Source organism: Thunnus maccoyii, chromosome 16 (assembly GCF_910596095.1).
Source record: "Thunnus maccoyii chromosome 16, fThuMac1.1, whole genome shotgun sequence".
NCBI lineage: Eukaryota > Metazoa > Chordata > Actinopteri > Scombriformes > Scombridae > Thunnus > Thunnus maccoyii.
This window is the reverse complement of record NC_056548.1, coordinates 23522271-23542378: the sequence shown is the minus strand read 5'-3', so window position 1 is coordinate 23542378 and position 20108 is coordinate 23522271. Positions and strand designations below refer to the sequence as shown.

At 45.0% G+C, this 20108-nt stretch overlaps 8 protein-coding genes across 8 annotated transcripts; all 8 read left to right on the top strand.

Annotated features, from left to right (window-relative positions):
- The first annotated feature begins 943 nt into the window (after positions 1 to 943).
- On the top strand, positions 944 to 1789 carry LOC121881477 (heat shock protein 30-like). Its single transcript, XM_042389251.1, has one exon. The coding sequence runs from the start codon at positions 1040 to 1042 to the stop codon at positions 1676 to 1678; it is 639 nt and encodes a 212-aa protein (XP_042245185.1). The 5' UTR covers positions 944 to 1039; the 3' UTR covers positions 1679 to 1789.
- A 1771-nt stretch (positions 1790 to 3560) lies between these two features.
- On the top strand, positions 3561 to 4406 carry LOC121881476 (heat shock protein 30-like). The gene has a single exon (XM_042389250.1). The coding sequence runs from the start codon at positions 3657 to 3659 to the stop codon at positions 4293 to 4295; it is 639 nt and encodes a 212-aa protein (XP_042245184.1). The 5' UTR covers positions 3561 to 3656; the 3' UTR covers positions 4296 to 4406.
- A 1771-nt stretch (positions 4407 to 6177) lies between these two features.
- Positions 6178 to 7023, top strand: LOC121881475 (heat shock protein 30-like). The gene has a single exon (XM_042389249.1). It carries the CDS (start codon positions 6274 to 6276, stop codon positions 6910 to 6912), a length of 639 nt encoding a protein of 212 aa, XP_042245183.1. The 5' UTR covers positions 6178 to 6273; the 3' UTR covers positions 6913 to 7023.
- Positions 7024 to 8794: 1771 nt separating this feature from the next.
- LOC121881474 (heat shock protein 30-like) lies at positions 8795 to 9640 on the top strand. The gene has a single exon (XM_042389247.1). The coding sequence runs from the start codon at positions 8891 to 8893 to the stop codon at positions 9527 to 9529; it is 639 nt and encodes a 212-aa protein (XP_042245181.1). The 5' UTR covers positions 8795 to 8890; the 3' UTR covers positions 9530 to 9640.
- A 1771-nt stretch (positions 9641 to 11411) lies between these two features.
- Positions 11412 to 12257, top strand: LOC121881473 (heat shock protein 30-like). Its single transcript, XM_042389246.1, has one exon. It carries the CDS (start codon positions 11508 to 11510, stop codon positions 12144 to 12146), a length of 639 nt encoding a protein of 212 aa, XP_042245180.1. The 5' UTR covers positions 11412 to 11507; the 3' UTR covers positions 12147 to 12257.
- Positions 12258 to 14028: 1771 nt separating this feature from the next.
- On the top strand, positions 14029 to 14874 carry LOC121881472 (heat shock protein 30-like). The gene has a single exon (XM_042389245.1). It carries the CDS (start codon positions 14125 to 14127, stop codon positions 14761 to 14763), a length of 639 nt encoding a protein of 212 aa, XP_042245179.1. The 5' UTR covers positions 14029 to 14124; the 3' UTR covers positions 14764 to 14874.
- A 1771-nt stretch (positions 14875 to 16645) lies between these two features.
- LOC121881470 (heat shock protein 30-like) lies at positions 16646 to 17491 on the top strand. Its single transcript, XM_042389244.1, has one exon. It carries the CDS (start codon positions 16742 to 16744, stop codon positions 17378 to 17380), a length of 639 nt encoding a protein of 212 aa, XP_042245178.1. The 5' UTR covers positions 16646 to 16741; the 3' UTR covers positions 17381 to 17491.
- Positions 17492 to 19257: 1766 nt separating this feature from the next.
- Positions 19258 to 20108, top strand: LOC121881480 (heat shock protein 30-like). The gene has a single exon (XM_042389255.1). The coding sequence runs from the start codon at positions 19359 to 19361 to the stop codon at positions 19995 to 19997; it is 639 nt and encodes a 212-aa protein (XP_042245189.1). The 5' UTR covers positions 19258 to 19358; the 3' UTR covers positions 19998 to 20108.

Sequence of the window (20108 nt, the reverse complement as noted above, 5' to 3'; positions counted from 1 at the left end):
TGAGGCTGCGTAGCCGCAGACCAGTCAGAGTGCCCATGTTCACTCCTGTGCACCGCTGAAAGCGCCTACAATGGGCACATGAGTGTCAGAACTGGACCATGGAGCAGTGGAAGAAGGTGGCCGGTCTGATCATCATGTGGACGGCCGGGTGTGTGTGCATTATTTACCTGACAAAGGGTTCAAGGTGTTGCCTCGGCCTACAAATTCCCCAGATCTCAATCCCATCGAGCATCTGTGGGACATGCTGGAAAAACAAGTCCAATCTGAGGAGGCCCCACCAGGCAACTTACAGGACTTAAAGGATATGCTGCTAACGTCTTGGTGCCAGATACCAGAGGACACCTCCAGAGGTCTTGTGGAGTCCATGCCTCGATGGGTGAGAGCTGTTTTGGTGGCACAAGGGGGACCTACGCAATATTAGGCAGGTGGTTTTAATGTTGTGGCTAATCAGTGTATATTTTCTTTTTTCATACTCTGCCTTTTATAACCCTCTTTTCTCAGAATTTTGCTATTTTATGTTCATTGAATCTGGCTTTGATCTTCATGTGGTCTTATTATGTTTTCTTCCTGTTCTGATGTAGGAAATGTTTCAGTCTTTCTTTTACTGATGAAAAGTTGAACTCACAATCAATAAAGCTCTTTCTTCCTTCATTCAATACAATCAGAGGTTTTTCTGCTGCAGCCTCATTTGGTCTGATATGACCAGTGACCACAGTCGCAGCTCTTTAGAAAGTTACATAGGATCACTTTAACTATTTGCAGCAATGATAAGATTTGACATTAAATATATTCAGATAGTAAGCTCCCTAAAAAAACCAGTATGATTCAGTGATGACGTCTCTCCTGAGAAACAGCTCTCCCCAGTGGCGAGTTGTGGTAATGACTGGAAAGTTCCTGAAGACTGTGAAGCCTCTCCACTTAGGATATAAAAGCTGGGACAGTCCCACTGCTGAGACAGAAAGCAACACAACCAACACAGAACAGAACAGACACTTTCACAGTGTTTCATCTCACAACAAGAGGACTCAACACACTGAAGATGCTGTGCTCTCATGGATTCCAGTCTACTCTCAGTCCATTCATGGACTTCTACTGGCCTGTACGCAGTCTGTGGCCAGAGGTCAAACCTCTGCTCTGCCAGCAGGATCTACTGCAGAGAAACCTCCAGGAGCTGCGCAGCAGTCTGGAGCTGATAGACAAACTTCAACACAAGATGCTGGAGGAGACGGAGCCTTCCCAAACCGCTGCAGCTGTGCGACCAGTCTCCTACCAGCTGGAGAAAGATGGAGAGCACTTTGGCCTGACCCTGGACACTCAAGGCTTTTCCCCAGAGGAGCTGTCTGTCAGGCAGGTGGGCAGGAAGCTGAGGGTCAGTGGGAAGACAGAGAAGGAGCAGGAGGACGGGAAAGGCTGCTACTCTTACAGACGCCAGGAGTTCAGACAGGAGTTTGATCTGCCTGAGGAGCTCAACCCTGAAGCCATCACCTGCTACCTGGCTCCAGACGGGAAGCTCCACATCCAGGAAGCCAAAGCTCCATGCGTGGAGGAGGCTGAGAGAAAACTGACTATCGAGAGGAGCGTGGAGGAGAAAACACAGCAGAGTGTGTGTTCACACACAGAAGGCAGCAGCACAGACACAGACCACAGCGCAGAGGACAAACCTGGAAACACGGACTAATCTCTATATTGTTTTGACAATGTACATTCAATGTTTTATTAAAGTGTTAATTGAAGATGATCATATGTGCTTTTGTATACATGTAAATGTTCAATAAATATATTGACAGCTGCACAATGTTTTCTTCATTTAAAATAACGTCTTTGTCAGAAATGAGAAAACCTGAAAAGATAGAAAGACCACTTTATAATTTTTGACCCTTAAAATTCATTTGATATTGCACAGCTTTCCCCTCTTTTCTTCTTAGTGCTTCAGAAACTGGAAGATCAGTGTTTTGTTTCCAATCTTCTATGTTTGTCATTTAATCTAGTAAAATATCCACTTAGAATCAACACTGCTTCATCAGAGACCTCAAATTAGTAAAATGTGATATTTTACTTTAAGACTGAGGAGGGAAAAGTCAGAAAAAGCAAGTTTCCATTTCATCTTAAGATTGTTTATCATGGCTGATATATACCACTGATCAGCCACAACATTAAAACCTCTCACATGTGAAGTGAATAACATTGATTGTCTCATTACAATGGAACATGTCAAGGGGTGGGATATATTAGGCAGCAAATGAACGGTCAGTTTTTGAAGTTGATGTGTTGGAAGCAGGAAAAGAGGGAAAGCGTAAAGATCTGAACAACTTTGAGAAGGGCCAAATTGTCATAGCTAGACAACAGAGCAAGAATATCTCCAAGACGGCAGGTCTTGTGGGGTTCTGCCAGTGTGCAGTGGTCAGCAGCTACCAAAAGTGGTCAAAGGAAAGAAAACCAGTGAACCGGCAACAGGGTCATGGGTGCCCAAGGCTCATTCATGCACATGGGGAGGGAAGGCTAGCCCGTCTGGTCAGACCATACAGAAGAGCTACTGTAGCACAAATTGCTGAACAGGTTAATCCTGACTATGATAGACAGGTGTCAGAACACACAGTGCATCGCAGCTTTCTGCATATGAGGCTGCGTAGCCGCAGACCAGTCAGAGTGCCCATGTTCACTCCTGTGCACCGCTGAAAGCGCCTACAATGGGCACATGAGTGTCAGAACTGGACCATGGAGCAGTGGAAGAAGGTGGCCGGTCTGATCATCATGTGGACGGCCGGGTGTGTGTGCATTATTTACCTGACAAAGGGTTCAAGGTGTTGCCTCGGCCTACAAATTCCCCAGATCTCAATCCCATCGAGCATCTGTGGGACATGCTGGAAAAACAAGTCCAATCTGAGGAGGCCCCACCAGGCAACTTACAGGACTTAAAGGATATGCTGCTAACGTCTTGGTGCCAGATACCAGAGGACACCTCCAGAGGTCTTGTGGAGTCCATGCCTCGATGGGTGAGAGCTGTTTTGGTGGCACAAGGGGGACCTACGCAATATTAGGCAGGTGGTTTTAATGTTGTGGCTAATCAGTGTATATTTTCTTTTTTCATACTCTGCCTTTTATAACCCTCTTTTCTCAGAATTTTGCTATTTTATGTTCATTGAATCTGGCTTTGATCTTCATGTGGTCTTATTATGTTTTCTTCCTGTTCTGATGTAGGAAATGTTTCAGTCTTTCTTTTACTGATGAAAAGTTGAACTCACAATCAATAAAGCTCTTTCTTCCTTCATTCAATACAATCAGAGGTTTTTCTGCTGCAGCCTCATTTGGTCTGATATGACCAGTGACCACAGTCGCAGCTCTTTAGAAAGTTACATAGGATCACTTTAACTATTTGCAGCAATGATAAGATTTGACATTAAATATATTCAGATAGTAAGCTCCCTAAAAAAACCAGTATGATTCAGTGATGACGTCTCTCCTGAGAAACAGCTCTCCCCAGTGGCGAGTTGTGGTAATGACTGGAAAGTTCCTGAAGACTGTGAAGCCTCTCCACTTAGGATATAAAAGCTGGGACAGTCCCACTGCTGAGACAGAAAGCAACACAACCAACACAGAACAGAACAGACACTTTCACAGTGTTTCATCTCACAACAAGAGGACTCAACACACTGAAGATGCTGTGCTCTCATGGATTCCAGTCTACTCTCAGTCCATTCATGGACTTCTACTGGCCTGTACGCAGTCTGTGGCCAGAGGTCAAACCTCTGCTCTGCCAGCAGGATCTACTGCAGAGAAACCTCCAGGAGCTGCGCAGCAGTCTGGAGCTGATAGACAAACTTCAACACAAGATGCTGGAGGAGACGGAGCCTTCCCAAACCGCTGCAGCTGTGCGACCAGTCTCCTACCAGCTGGAGAAAGATGGAGAGCACTTTGGCCTGACCCTGGACACTCAAGGCTTTTCCCCAGAGGAGCTGTCTGTCAGGCAGGTGGGCAGGAAGCTGAGGGTCAGTGGGAAGACAGAGAAGGAGCAGGAGGACGGGAAAGGCTGCTACTCTTACAGACGCCAGGAGTTCAGACAGGAGTTTGATCTGCCTGAGGAGCTCAACCCTGAAGCCATCACCTGCTACCTGGCTCCAGACGGGAAGCTCCACATCCAGGAAGCCAAAGCTCCATGCGTGGAGGAGGCTGAGAGAAAACTGACTATCGAGAGGAGCGTGGAGGAGAAAACACAGCAGAGTGTGTGTTCACACACAGAAGGCAGCAGCACAGACACAGACCACAGCGCAGAGGACAAACCTGGAAACACGGACTAATCTCTATATTGTTTTGACAATGTACATTCAATGTTTTATTAAAGTGTTAATTGAAGATGATCATATGTGCTTTTGTATACATGTAAATGTTCAATAAATATATTGACAGCTGCACAATGTTTTCTTCATTTAAAATAACGTCTTTGTCAGAAATGAGAAAACCTGAAAAGATAGAAAGACCACTTTATAATTTTTGACCCTTAAAATTCATTTGATATTGCACAGCTTTCCCCTCTTTTCTTCTTAGTGCTTCAGAAACTGGAAGATCAGTGTTTTGTTTCCAATCTTCTATGTTTGTCATTTAATCTAGTAAAATATCCACTTAGAATCAACACTGCTTCATCAGAGACCTCAAATTAGTAAAATGTGATATTTTACTTTAAGACTGAGGAGGGAAAAGTCAGAAAAAGCAAGTTTCCATTTCATCTTAAGATTGTTTATCATGGCTGATATATACCACTGATCAGCCACAACATTAAAACCTCTCACATGTGAAGTGAATAACATTGATTGTCTCATTACAATGGAACATGTCAAGGGGTGGGATATATTAGGCAGCAAATGAACCGTCAGTTTTTGAAGTTGATGTGTTGGAAGCAGGAAAAGAGGGAAAGCGTAAAGATCTGAACAACTTTGAGAAGGGCCAAATTGTCATAGCTAGACAACAGAGCAAGAATATCTCCAAGACGGCAGGTCTTGTGGGGTTCTGCCAGTGTGCAGTGGTCAGCAGCTACCAAAAGTGGTCAAAGGAAAGAAAACCAGTGAACCGGCAACAGGGTCATGGGTGCCCAAGGCTCATTCATGCACATGGGGAGCGAAGGCTAGTCCGTCTGGTCCGACCATACAGAAGAGCTACTGTAGCACAAATTGCTGAACAGGTTAATCCTGACTATGATAGACAGGTGTCAGAACACACAGTGCATCGCAGCTTTCTGCATATGAGGCTGTGTAGCCGCAGACCAGTCAGAGTGCCCATGTTCACTCCTGTGCACCGCTGAAAGCGCCTACAATGGGCACATGAGTGTCAGAACTGGACCATGGAGCAATGGAAGAAGGTGGCCGGTCTGATCATCATGTGGACGGCCAGGTGTGTGTGCATTATTTACCTGACAAAGGGTTCAAGGTGTTGCCTCGGCCTACAAATTCCCCAGATCTCAATCCCATCGAGCATCTGTGGGACATGCTGGAAAAACAAGTCCAATCTGAGGAGGCCCCACCAGGCAACTTACAGGACTTAAAGGATATGCTGCTAACGTCTTGGTGCCAGATACCAGAGGACACCTCCAGAGGTCTTGTGGAGTCCATGCCTCGATGGGTGAGAGCTGTTTTGGTGGCACAAGGGGGACCTACGCAATATTAGGCAGGTGGTTTTAATGTTGTGGCTGATCAGTGTATATTTTCTTTTTTCATACTCTGCCTTTTATAACCCTCTTTTCTCAGAATTTTGCTATTTTATGTTCATTGAATCTGGCTTTGATCTTCATGTGGTCTTATTATGTTTTCTTCCTGTTCTGATGTAGGAAATGTTTCAGTCTTTCTTTTACTGATGAAAAGTTGAACTCACAATCAATAAAGCTCTTTCTTCCTTCATTCAATACAATCAGAGGTTTTTCTGCTGCAGCCTCATTTGGTCTGATATGACCAGTGACCACAGTCGCAGCTCTTTAGAAAGTTACATAGGATCACTTTAACTATTTGCAGCAATGATAAGATTTGACATTAAATATATTCAGATAGTAAGCTCCCTAAAAAAACCAGTATGATTCAGTGATGACGTCACTCCTGAGAAACAGCTCTCCCCAGTGGCGAGTTGTGGTAATGACTGGAAAGTTCCTGAAGACTGTGAAGCCTCTCCACTTAGGATATAAAAGCTGGGACAGTCCCACTGCTGAGACAGAAAGCAACACAACCAACACAGAACAGAACAGACACTTTCACAGTGTTTCATCTCACAACAAGAGGACTCAACACACTGAAGATGCTGTGCTCTCATGGATTCCAGTCTACTCTCAGTCCATTCATGGACTTCTACTGGCCTGTACGCAGTCTGTGGCCAGAGGTCAAACCTCTGCTCTGCCAGCAGGATCTACTGCAGAGAAACCTCCAGGAGCTGCGCAGCAGTCTGGAGCTGATAGACAAACTTCAACACAAGATGCTGGAGGAGACGGAGCCTTCCCAAACCGCTGCAGCTGTGCGACCAGTCTCCTACCAGCTGGAGAAAGATGGAGAGCACTTTGGCCTGACCCTGGACACTCAAGGCTTTTCCCCAGAGGAGCTGTCTGTCAGGCAGGTGGGCAGGAAGCTGAGGGTCAGTGGGAAGACAGAGAAGGAGCAGGAGGACGGGAAAGGCTGCTACTCTTACAGACGCCAGGAGTTCAGACAGGAGTTTGATCTGCCTGAGGAGCTCAACCCTGAAGCCATCACCTGCTACCTGGCTCCAGACGGGAAGCTCCACATCCAGGAAGCCAAAGCTCCATGCGTGGAGGAGGCTGAGAGAAAACTGACTATCGAGAGGAGCGTGGAGGAGAAAACACAGCAGAGTGTGTGTTCACACACAGAAGGCAGCAGCACAGACACAGACCACAGCGCAGAGGACAAACCTGGAAACACGGACTAATCTCTATATTGTTTTGACAATGTACATTCAATGTTTTATTAAAGTGTTAATTGAAGATGATCATATGTGCTTTTGTATACATGTAAATGTTCAATAAATATATTGACAGCTGCACAATGTTTTCTTCATTTAAAATAACGTCTTTGTCAGAAATGAGAAAACCTGAAAAGATAGAAAGACCACTTTATAATTTTTGACCCTTAAAATTCATTTGATATTGCACAGCTTTCCCCTCTTTTCTTCTTAGTGCTTCAGAAACTGGAAGATCAGTGTTTTGTTTCCAATCTTCTATGTTTGTCATTTAATCTAGTAAAATATCCACTTAGAATCAACACTGCTTCATCAGAGACCTCAAATTAGTAAAATGTGATATTTTACTTTAAGACTGAGGAGGGAAAAGTCAGAAAAAGCAAGTTTCCATTTCATCTTAAGATTGTTTATCATGGCTGATATATACCACTGATCAGCCACAACATTAAAACCTCTCACATGTGAAGTGAATAACATTGATTGTCTCATTACAATGGAACATGTCAAGGGGTGGGATATATTAGGCAGCAAATGAACCGTCAGTTTTTGAAGTTGATGTGTTGGAAGCAGGAAAAGAGGGAAAGCGTAAAGATCTGAACAACTTTGAGAAGGGCCAAATTGTCATAGCTAGACAACAGAGCAAGAATATCTCCAAGACGGCAGGTCTTGTGGGGTTCTGCCAGTGTGCAGTGGTCAGCAGCTACCAAAAGTGGTCAAAGGAAAGAAAACCAGTGAACCGGCAACAGGGTCATGGGTGCCCAAGGCTCATTCATGCACATGGGGAGCGAAGGCTAGTCCGTCTGGTCCGACCATACAGAAGAGCTACTGTAGCACAAATTGCTGAACAGGTTAATCCTGACTATGATAGACAGGTGTCAGAACACACAGTGCATCGCAGCTTTCTGCATATGAGGCTGTGTAGCCGCAGACCAGTCAGAGTGCCCATGTTCACTCCTGTGCACCGCTGAAAGCGCCTACAATGGGCACATGAGTGTCAGAACTGGACCATGGAGCAATGGAAGAAGGTGGCCGGTCTGATCATCATGTGGACGGCCAGGTGTGTGTGCATTATTTACCTGACAAAGGGTTCAAGGTGTTGCCTCGGCCTACAAATTCCCCAGATCTCAATCCCATCGAGCATCTGTGGGACATGCTGGAAAAACAAGTCCAATCTGAGGAGGCCCCACCAGGCAACTTACAGGACTTAAAGGATATGCTGCTAACGTCTTGGTGCCAGATACCAGAGGACACCTCCAGAGGTCTTGTGGAGTCCATGCCTCGATGGGTGAGAGCTGTTTTGGTGGCACAAGGGGGACCTACGCAATATTAGGCAGGTGGTTTTAATGTTGTGGCTGATCAGTGTATATTTTCTTTTTTCATACTCTGCCTTTTATAACCCTCTTTTCTCAGAATTTTGCTATTTTATGTTCATTGAATCTGGCTTTGATCTTCATGTGGTCTTATTATGTTTTCTTCCTGTTCTGATGTAGGAAATGTTTCAGTCTTTCTTTTACTGATGAAAAGTTGAACTCACAATCAATAAAGCTCTTTCTTCCTTCATTCAATACAATCAGAGGTTTTTCTGCTGCAGCCTCATTTGGTCTGATATGACCAGTGACCACAGTCGCAGCTCTTTAGAAAGTTACATAGGATCACTTTAACTATTTGCAGCAATGATAAGATTTGACATTAAATATATTCAGATAGTAAGCTCCCTAAAAAAACCAGTATGATTCAGTGATGACGTCACTCCTGAGAAACAGCTCTCCCCAGTGGCGAGTTGTGGTAATGACTGGAAAGTTCCTGAAGACTGTGAAGCCTCTCCACTTAGGATATAAAAGCTGGGACAGTCCCACTGCTGAGACAGAAAGCAACACAACCAACACAGAACAGAACAGACACTTTCACAGTGTTTCATCTCACAACAAGAGGACTCAACACACTGAAGATGCTGTGCTCTCATGGATTCCAGTCTACTCTCAGTCCATTCATGGACTTCTACTGGCCTGTACGCAGTCTGTGGCCAGAGGTCAAACCTCTGCTCTGCCAGCAGGATCTACTGCAGAGAAACCTCCAGGAGCTGCGCAGCAGTCTGGAGCTGATAGACAAACTTCAACACAAGATGCTGGAGGAGACGGAGCCTTCCCAAACCGCTGCAGCTGTGCGACCAGTCTCCTACCAGCTGGAGAAAGATGGAGAGCACTTTGGCCTGACCCTGGACACTCAAGGCTTTTCCCCAGAGGAGCTGTCTGTCAGGCAGGTGGGCAGGAAGCTGAGGGTCAGTGGGAAGACAGAGAAGGAGCAGGAGGACGGGAAAGGCTGCTACTCTTACAGACGCCAGGAGTTCAGACAGGAGTTTGATCTGCCTGAGGAGCTCAACCCTGAAGCCATCACCTGCTACCTGGCTCCAGACGGGAAGCTCCACATCCAGGAAGCCAAAGCTCCATGCGTGGAGGAGGCTGAGAGAAAACTGACTATCGAGAGGAGCGTGGAGGAGAAAACACAGCAGAGTGTGTGTTCACACACAGAAGGCAGCAGCACAGACACAGACCACAGCGCAGAGGACAAACCTGGAAACACGGACTAATCTCTATATTGTTTTGACAATGTACATTCAATGTTTTATTAAAGTGTTAATTGAAGATGATCATATGTGCTTTTGTATACATGTAAATGTTCAATAAATATATTGACAGCTGCACAATGTTTTCTTCATTTAAAATAACGTCTTTGTCAGAAATGAGAAAACCTGAAAAGATAGAAAGACCACTTTATAATTTTTGACCCTTAAAATTCATTTGATATTGCACAGCTTTCCCCTCTTTTCTTCTTAGTGCTTCAGAAACTGGAAGATCAGTGTTTTGTTTCCAATCTTCTATGTTTGTCATTTAATCTAGTAAAATATCCACTTAGAATCAACACTGCTTCATCAGAGACCTCAAATTAGTAAAATGTGATATTTTACTTTAAGACTGAGGAGGGAAAAGTCAGAAAAAGCAAGTTTCCATTTCATCTTAAGATTGTTTATCATGGCTGATATATACCACTGATCAGCCACAACATTAAAACCTCTCACATGTGAAGTGAATAACATTGATTGTCTCATTACAATGGAACATGTCAAGGGGTGGGATATATTAGGCAGCAAATGAACCGTCAGTTTTTGAAGTTGATGTGTTGGAAGCAGGAAAAGAGGGAAAGCGTAAAGATCTGAACAACTTTGAGAAGGGCCAAATTGTCATAGCTAGACAACAGAGCAAGAATATCTCCAAGACGGCAGGTCTTGTGGGGTTCTGCCAGTGTGCAGTGGTCAGCAGCTACCAAAAGTGGTCAAAGGAAAGAAAACCAGTGAACCGGCAACAGGGTCATGGGTGCCCAAGGCTCATTCATGCACATGGGGAGCGAAGGCTAGTCCGTCTGGTCCGACCATACAGAAGAGCTACTGTAGCACAAATTGCTGAACAGGTTAATCCTGACTATGATAGACAGGTGTCAGAACACACAGTGCATCGCAGCTTTCTGCATATGAGGCTGTGTAGCCGCAGACCAGTCAGAGTGCCCATGTTCACTCCTGTGCACCGCTGAAAGCGCCTACAATGGGCACATGAGTGTCAGAACTGGACCATGGAGCAATGGAAGAAGGTGGCCGGTCTGATCATCATGTGGACGGCCAGGTGTGTGTGCATTATTTACCTGACAAAGGGTTCAAGGTGTTGCCTCGGCCTACAAATTCCCCAGATCTCAATCCCATCGAGCATCTGTGGGACATGCTGGAAAAACAAGTCCAATCTGAGGAGGCCCCACCAGGCAACTTACAGGACTTAAAGGATATGCTGCTAACGTCTTGGTGCCAGATACCAGAGGACACCTCCAGAGGTCTTGTGGAGTCCATGCCTCGATGGGTGAGAGCTGTTTTGGTGGCACAAGGGGGACCTACGCAATATTAGGCAGGTGGTTTTAATGTTGTGGCTGATCAGTGTATATTTTCTTTTTTCATACTCTGCCTTTTATAACCCTCTTTTCTCAGAATTTTGCTATTTTATGTTCATTGAATCTGGCTTTGATCTTCATGTGGTCTTATTATGTTTTCTTCCTGTTCTGATGTAGGAAATGTTTCAGTCTTTCTTTTACTGATGAAAAGTTGAACTCACAATCAATAAAGCTCTTTCTTCCTTCATTCAATACAATCAGAGGTTTTTCTGCTGCAGCCTCATTTGGTCTGATATGACCAGTGACCACAGTCGCAGCTCTTTAGAAAGTTACATAGGATCACTTTAACTATTTGCAGCAATGATAAGATTTGACATTAAATATATTCAGATAGTAAGCTCCCTAAAAAAACCAGTATGATTCAGTGATGACGTCACTCCTGAGAAACAGCTCTCCCCAGTGGCGAGTTGTGGTAATGACTGGAAAGTTCCTGAAGACTGTGAAGCCTCTCCACTTAGGATATAAAAGCTGGGACAGTCCCACTGCTGAGACAGAAAGCAACACAACCAACACAGAACAGAACAGACACTTTCACAGTGTTTCATCTCACAACAAGAGGACTCAACACACTGAAGATGCTGTGCTCTCATGGATTCCAGTCTACTCTCAGTCCATTCATGGACTTCTACTGGCCTGTACGCAGTCTGTGGCCAGAGGTCAAACCTCTGCTCTGCCAGCAGGATCTACTGCAGAGAAACCTCCAGGAGCTGCGCAGCAGTCTGGAGCTGATAGACAAACTTCAACACAAGATGCTGGAGGAGACGGAGCCTTCCCAAACCGCTGCAGCTGTGCGACCAGTCTCCTACCAGCTGGAGAAAGATGGAGAGCACTTTGGCCTGACCCTGGACACTCAAGGCTTTTCCCCAGAGGAGCTGTCTGTCAGGCAGGTGGGCAGGAAGCTGAGGGTCAGTGGGAAGACAGAGAAGGAGCAGGAGGACGGGAAAGGCTGCTACTCTTACAGACGCCAGGAGTTCAGACAGGAGTTTGATCTGCCTGAGGAGCTCAACCCTGAAGCCATCACCTGCTACCTGGCTCCAGACGGGAAGCTCCACATCCAGGAAGCCAAAGCTCCATGCGTGGAGGAGGCTGAGAGAAAACTGACTATCGAGAGGAGCGTGGAGGAGAAAACACAGCAGAGTGTGTGTTCACACACAGAAGGCAGCAGCACAGACACAGACCACAGCGCAGAGGACAAACCTGGAAACACGGACTAATCTCTATATTGTTTTGACAATGTACATTCAATGTTTTATTAAAGTGTTAATTGAAGATGATCATATGTGCTTTTGTATACATGTAAATGTTCAATAAATATATTGACAGCTGCACAATGTTTTCTTCATTTAAAATAACGTCTTTGTCAGAAATGAGAAAACCTGAAAAGATAGAAAGACCACTTTATAATTTTTGACCCTTAAAATTCATTTGATATTGCACAGCTTTCCCCTCTTTTCTTCTTAGTGCTTCAGAAACTGGAAGATCAGTGTTTTGTTTCCAATCTTCTATGTTTGTCATTTAATCTAGTAAAATATCCACTTAGAATCAACACTGCTTCATCAGAGACCTCAAATTAGTAAAATGTGATATTTTACTTTAAGACTGAGGAGGGAAAAGTCAGAAAAAGCAAGTTTCCATTTCATCTTAAGATTGTTTATCATGGCTGATATATACCACTGATCAGCCACAACATTAAAACCTCTCACATGTGAAGTGAATAACATTGATTGTCTCATTACAATGGAACATGTCAAGGGGTGGGATATATTAGGCAGCAAATGAACAGTCAGTTTTTGAAGTTGATGTGTTGGAAGCAGGAAAAGAGGGAAAGCGTAAAGATCTGAACAACTTTGAGAAGGGCCAAATTGTCATAGCTAGACAACAGAGCAAGAATATCTCCAAGACGGCAGGTCTTGTGGGGTTCTGCCAGTGTGCAGTGGTCAGCAGCTACCAAAAGTGGTCAAAGGAAAGAAAACCAGTGAACCGGCAACAGGGTCATGGGTGCCCAAGGCTCATTCATGCACATGGGGAGCGAAGGCTAGTCCGTCTGGTCCGACCATACAGAAGAGCTACTGTAGCACAAATTGCTGAACAGGTTAATCCTGACTATGATAGACAGGTGTCAGAACACACAGTGCATCGCAGCTTTCTGCATATGAGGCTGCGTAGCCGCAGACCAGTCAGAGTGCCCATGTTCACTCCTGTGCACCGCTGAAAGCGCCTACAATGGGCACATGAGTGTCAGAACTGGACCATGGAGCAGTGGAAGAAGGTGGCCGGTCTGATCATCATGTGGACGGCCGGGTGTGTGTGCATTATTTACCTGACAAAGGGTTCAAGGTGTTGCCTCGGCCTACAAATTCCCCAGATCTCAATCCCATCGAGCATCTGTGGGACATGCTGGAAAAACAAGTCCAATCTGAGGAGGCCCCACCAGGCAACTTACAGGACTTAAAGGATATGCTGCTAACGTCTTGGTGCCAGATACCAGAGGACACCTCCAGAGGTCTTGTGGAGTCCATGCCTCGATGGGTGAGAGCTGTTTTGGTGGCACAAGGGGGACCTACGCAATATTAGGCAGGTGGTTTTAATGTTGTGGCTGATCAGTGTATATTTTCTTTTTTCATACTCTGCCTTTTATAACCCTCTTTTCTCAGAATTTTGCTATTTTATGTTCATTGAATCTGGCTTTGATCTTCATGTGGTCTTATTATGTTTTCTTCCTGTTCTGATGTAGGAAATGTTTCAGTCTTTCTGTTACTGATGAAAAGTTGAACTCACAATCAATAAAGCTCTTTCTTCCTTCATTCAATACAATCAGAGGTTTTTCTGCTGCAGCCTCATTTGGTCTGATATGACCAGTGACCACAGTCGCAGCTCTTTAGAAAGTTACATAGGATCACTTTAACTATTTGCAGCAATGATAAGATTTGACATTAAATACATTAAGACAGTAAGCTCCCTAAAAAAACCAGTATGATTCAGTGATGACGTCACTCCTGAGAAACAGCTCTCCCCAGTGGCGAGTTGTGGTAATGACTGGAAAGTTCCTGAAGACTGTGAAGCCTCTCCACTTAGGATATAAAAGCTGGGACAGTCCCACTGCTGAGACAGAAAGCAACACAACCAACACAGAACAGAACAGACACTTTCACAGTGTTTCATCTCACAACAAGAGGACTCAACACACTGAAGATGCTGTGCTCTCATGGATTCCAGTCTACTCTCAGTCCATTCATGGACTTCTACTGGCCTGTACGCAGTCTGTGGCCAGAGGTCAAACCTCTGCTCTGCCAGCAGGATCTACTGCAGAGAAACCTCCAGGAGCTGCGCAGCAGTCTGGAGCTGATAGACAAACTTCAACACAAGATGCTGGAGGAGACGGAGCCTTCCCAAACCGCTGCAGCTGTGCGACCAGTCTCCTACCAGCTGGAGAAAGATGGAGAGCACTTTGGCCTGACCCTGGACACTCAAGGCTTTTCCCCAGAGGAGCTGTCTGTCAGGCAGGTGGGCAGGAAGCTGAGGGTCAGTGGGAAGACAGAGAAGGAGCAGGAGGACGGGAAAGGCTGCTACTCTTACAGACGCCAGGAGTTCAGACAGGAGTTTGATCTGCCTGAGGAGCTCAACCCTGAAGCCATCACCTGCTACCTGGCTCCAGACGGGAAGCTCCACATCCAGGAAGCCAAAGCTCCATGCGTGGAGGAGGCTGAGAGAAAACTGACTATCGAGAGGAGCGTGGAGGAGAAAACACAGCAGAGTGTGTGTTCACACACAGAAGGCAGCAGCACAGACACAGACCACAGCGCAGAGGACAAACCTGGAAACACGGACTAATCTCTATATTGTTTTGACAATGTACATTCAATGTTTTATTAAAGTGTTAATTGAAGATGATCATATGTGCTTTTGTATACATGTAAATGTTCAATAAATATATTGACAGCTGCACAATGTTTTCTTCATTTAAAATAACGTCTTTGTCAGAAATGAGAAAACCTGAAAAGATAGAAAGACCACTTTATAATTTTTGACCCTTAAAATTCATTTGATATTGCACAGCTTTCCCCTCTTTTCTTCTTAGTGCTTCAGAAACTGGAAGATCAGTGTTTTGTTTCCAATCTTCTATGTTTGTCATTTAATCTAGTAAAATATCCACTTAGAATCAACACTGCTTCATCAGAGACCTCAAATTAGTAAAATGTGATATTTTACTTTAAGACTGAGGAGGGAAAAGTCAGAAAAAGCAAGTTTCCATTTCATCTTAAGATTGTTTATCATGGCTGATATATACCACTGATCAGCCACAACATTAAAACCTCTCACATGTGAAGTGAATAACATTGATTGTCTCATTACAATGGAACATGTCAAGGGGTGGGATATATTAGGCAGCAAATGAACGGTCAGTTTTTGAAGTTGATGTGTTGGAAGCAGGAAAAGAGGGAAAGCGTAAAGATCTGAACAACTTTGAGAAGGGCCAAATTGTCATAGCTAGACAACAGAGCAAGAATATCTCCAAGACGACAGGTCTTGTGGGGTTCTGCCAGTGTGCAGTGGTCAGCAGCTACCAAAAGTGGTCAAAGGAAAGAAAACCAGTGAACCGGCAACAGGGTCATGGGTGCCCAAGGCTCATTCATGCACATGGGGAGTGAAGGCTAGCCTGTCTGGTCCGACCATACAGAAGTGCTACTGTAGCACAAATTGCTGAACAGGTTAATCCTGACTATGATAGACAGGTGTCAGAACACACAGTGCATCGCAGCTTTCTGCATATGAGGCTGCGTAGCTGCAGACCAGTCAGAATGCCCATGCTCACTCCTGTGCACCGCTGAAAGCGCCTACAATGAGCACATTAGTGTCAGAACTGGACCATGGAGCAATGGAAGAAGGTGGCCGGTCTGATCATCATGTGGACGGCCGGGTGTGTGTGCATTATTTACCTGACAAAGGGTTCAAGGTGTTGCCTCGGCCTACAAATTCCCCAGATCTCAATCCCATCGAGCATCTGTGGGACATGCTGGAAAAACAAGTCCAATCTGAGGAGGCCCCACCAGGCAACTTACAGGACTTAAAGGATATGCTGCTAACGTCTTGGTGCCAGATACCAGAGGACACCTCCAGAGGTCTTGTGGAGTCCATGCCTCGATGGGTGAGAGCTGTTTTGGTGGCACAATAGGGGGCTTCACAATATTAGGCAGGTAGTTTTAATGTTGTGGCTGATCAGTGTAAATTTTCTTTTTTCATACTCTGCCTTTTATAACCCTCTTTTCTCAGAATTTTGCTATTTTATATTAATTGAATCTGGCTTTGATCTTCATGTGGTCTTATTATGTTTTCTTCCTGTTCTGATGTAGGAAATATTTCATTCTTTCTTTTACTGATGAAAAGTTGAACTCACAATCAATAAAGCTCTTTCTTCCTTCATTCAATACAATCAGAGGTTTTTCTGCTGCAGCCTCATTTGGTCTGATATGACCAGTGACCACAGTCGCAGCTCTTTAGAAAGTTACATAGGATCACTTTAACTATTTGCAGCAATGATAAGATTTGACATTAAATATATTCAGATAGTAAGCTCCCTAAAAAAACCAGTATGATTCAGTGATGACGTCACTCCTGAGAAACAGCTCTCCCCAGTGGCGAGTTGTGGTAATGACTGGAAAGTTCCTGAAGACTGTGAAGCCTCTCCACTTAGGATATAAAAGCTGGGACAGTCCCACTGCTGAGACAGAAAGCAACACAACCAACACAGAACAGAACAGACACTTTCACAGTGTTTCATCTCACAACAAGAGGACTCAACACACTGAAGATGCTGTGCTCTCATGGATTCCAGTCTACTCTCAGTCCATTCATGGACTTCTACTGGCCTGTACGCAGTCTGTGGCCAGAGGTCAAACCTCTGCTCTGCCAGCAGGATCTACTGCAGAGAAACCTCCAGGAGCTGCGCAGCAGTCTGGAGCTGATAGACAAACTTCAACACAAGATGCTGGAGGAGACGGAGCCTTCCCAAACCGCTGCAGCTGTGCGACCAGTCTCCTACCAGCTGGAGAAAGATGGAGAGCACTTTGGCCTGACCCTGGACACTCAAGGCTTTTCCCCAGAGGAGCTGTCTGTCAGGCAGGTGGGCAGGAAGCTGAGGGTCAGTGGGAAGACAGAGAAGGAGCAGGAGGACGGGAAAGGCTGCTACTCTTACAGACGCCAGGAGTTCAGACAGGAGTTTGATCTGCCTGAGGAGCTCAACCCTGAAGCCATCACCTGCTACCTGGCTCCAGACGGGAAGCTCCACATCCAGGAAGCCAAAGCTCCATGCGTGGAGGAGGCTGAGAGAAAACTGACTATCGAGAGGAGCGTGGAGGAGAAAACACAGCAGAGTGTGTGTTCACACACAGAAGGCAGCAGCACAGACACAGACCACAGCGCAGAGGACAAACCTGGAAACACGGACTAATCTCTATATTGTTTTGACAATGTACATTCAATGTTTTATTAAAGTGTTAATTGAAGATGATCATATGTGCTTTTGTATACATGTAAATGTTCAATAAATATATTGACAGCTGCACAATGTTTTCTTCATTTAAAATAACGTCTTTGTCAGAAATGAGAAAACCTGAAAAGATAGAAAGACCACTTTATAATTTTTGACCCTTAAAATTCATTTGATATTGCACAGCTTTCCCCTCTTTTCTTCTTAGTGCTTCAGAAAATGGAAGATCAGTGTTTTGTTTCCAATCTTCTATGTTTGTCATTTAATCTAGTAAAATATCCACTTAGAATCAACACTGCTTCAACAGAGACCTCAAATTAGTAAAATGTGATATTTTACTTTAAGACTGAGGAGGGAAAAGTCAGAAAAAGCAAGTTTCCATTTCATCTTAAGATTGTTTATAATGGCTGATATATACCACTGATCAGCCACGACATTAAAACCTCTCACATGTGAAGTGAATAACATTGATTGTCTCATTACAATGGAACATGTCAAGGGGTGGGATATATTAGGCAGCAAATGAACAGTCAGTTTTTGAAGTTGATGTGTTGGAAGCAGGAAAAGAGGGAAAGCGTAAAGATCTGAACAACTCTGAGAAGGGCCAAATTGTCATAGCTAGACAACAGAGCAAGAATATCTCCAAGACGGCAGGTCTTGTGGGGTTCTGCCAGTGTGCAGTGGTCAGCAGCTACCAAAAGTGGTCAAAGGAAAGAAAACCAGTGAACCGGCAGCAGGGTCATGGGTGCCCAAGGCTCATTCATGCACATGGGGAGTGAAGGCTAGCCTGTCTGGTCCGACCATACAGAAGAGCTACTGTAGCACAAATTGCTGAACAGGTTAATCCTGACTATGATAGACAGGTGTCAGAACACACAGTGCATCGCAGCTTTCTGCATATGAGGCTGCGTAGCTGCAGACCAGTCAGAATGCCCATGCTCACTCCTGTGCACCGCTGAAAGCGCCTACAATGAGCACATTAGTGTCAGAACTGGACCATGGAGCAATGGAAGAAGGTGGCCGGTCTGATCATCATGTGGACGGCCGGGTGTGTGTGCATTATTTACCTGACAAAGGGTTCAAGGTGTTGCCTCGGCCTACAAATTCCCCAGATCTCAATCCCATCGAGCATCTGTGGGACATGCTGGAAAAACAAGTCCAATCTGAGGAGGCCCCACCAGGCAACTTACAGGACTTAAAGGATATGCTGCTAACGTCTTGGTGCCAGATACCAGAGGACACCTCCAGAGGTCTTGTGGAGTCCATGCCTCGATGGGTGAGAGCTGTTTTGGTGGCACAATAGGGGGCTTCACAATATTAGGCAGGTAGTTTTAATGTTGTGGCTGATCAGTGTAAATTTTCTTTTTTCATACTCTGCCTTTTATAACCCTCTTTTCTCAGAATTTTGCTATTTTATATTAATTGAATCTGGCTTTGATCTTCATGTGGTCTTATTATGTTTTCTTCCTGTTCTGATGTAGGAAATATTTCATTCTTTCTTTTACTGATGAAAAGTTGAACTCACAATCAATAAAGCTCTTTCTTCCTTCATTCAATACAATCAGAGGTTTTTCTGCTGCAGCCTCATTTGGTCTGATATGACCAGTGACCACAGTCGCAGCTCTTTAGAAAGTTACATAGGATCACTTTAACTATTTGCAGCAATGATAAGATTTGACATTAAATATATTCAGATAGTAAGCTCCCTAAAAAAACCAGTATGATTCAGTGATGACGTCACTCCTGAGAAACAGCTCTCCCCAGTGGCGAGTTGTGGTAATGACTGGAAAGTTCCTGAAGACTGTGAAGCCTCTCCACTTAGGATATAAAAGCTGGGACAGTCCCACTGCTGAGACAGAAAGCAACACAACCAACACAGAACAGAACAGACACTTTCACAGTGTTTCATCTCACAACAAGAGGACTCAACACACTGAAGATGCTGTGCTCTCATGGATTCCAGTCTACTCTCAGTCCATTCATGGACTTCTACTGGCCTGTACGCAGTCTGTGGCCAGAGGTCAAACCTCTGCTCTGCCAGCAGGATCTACTGCAGAGAAACCTCCAGGAGCTGCGCAGCAGTCTGGAGCTGATAGACAAACTTCAACACAAGATGCTGGAGGAGACGGAGCCTTCCCAAACCGCTGCAGCTGTGCGACCAGTCTCCTACCAGCTGGAGAAAGATGGAGAGCACTTTGGCCTGACCCTGGACACTCAAGGCTTTTCCCCAGAGGAGCTGTCTGTCAGGCAGGTGGGCAGGAAGCTGAGGGTCAGTGGGAAGACAGAGAAGGAGCAGGAGGACGGGAAAGGCTGCTACTCTTACAGACGCCAGGAGTTCAGACAGGAGTTTGATCTGCCTGAGGAGCTCAACCCTGAAGCCATCACCTGCTACCTGGCTCCAGACGGGAAGCTCCACATCCAGGAAGCCAAAGCTCCATGCGTGGAGGAGGCTGAGAGAAAACTGATTATCGAGAGGAGCGTGGAGGAGAAAACACAGCAGAGTGTGTGTTCACACACAGAAGGCAGCAGCACAGACACAGACCACAGCGCAGAGGACAAACCTGGAAACACGGACTAATCTCTATATTGTTTTGACAATGTACATTCAATGTTTTATTAAAGTGTTAATTGAAGATGATCATATGTGCTTTTGTATACATGTAAATGTTCAATAAATATATTGACAGCT

What these genes read in the sequence shown, in the direction of transcription:
- LOC121881477 (XM_042389251.1), top strand. Translation starts at nt 1,040, where the DNA reads ATGCTGTGCTCTCATGGATTCCAGTCTACTCTCAGTCCATTCATGGAC.
- LOC121881476 (XM_042389250.1), top strand. Translation starts at nt 3,657, where the DNA reads ATGCTGTGCTCTCATGGATTCCAGTCTACTCTCAGTCCATTCATGGAC.
- LOC121881475 (XM_042389249.1), top strand. Translation starts at nt 6,274, where the DNA reads ATGCTGTGCTCTCATGGATTCCAGTCTACTCTCAGTCCATTCATGGAC.
- LOC121881474 (XM_042389247.1), top strand. Translation starts at nt 8,891, where the DNA reads ATGCTGTGCTCTCATGGATTCCAGTCTACTCTCAGTCCATTCATGGAC.
- LOC121881473 (XM_042389246.1), top strand. Translation starts at nt 11,508, where the DNA reads ATGCTGTGCTCTCATGGATTCCAGTCTACTCTCAGTCCATTCATGGAC.
- LOC121881472 (XM_042389245.1), top strand. Translation starts at nt 14,125, where the DNA reads ATGCTGTGCTCTCATGGATTCCAGTCTACTCTCAGTCCATTCATGGAC.
- LOC121881470 (XM_042389244.1), top strand. Translation starts at nt 16,742, where the DNA reads ATGCTGTGCTCTCATGGATTCCAGTCTACTCTCAGTCCATTCATGGAC.
- LOC121881480 (XM_042389255.1), top strand. Translation starts at nt 19,359, where the DNA reads ATGCTGTGCTCTCATGGATTCCAGTCTACTCTCAGTCCATTCATGGAC.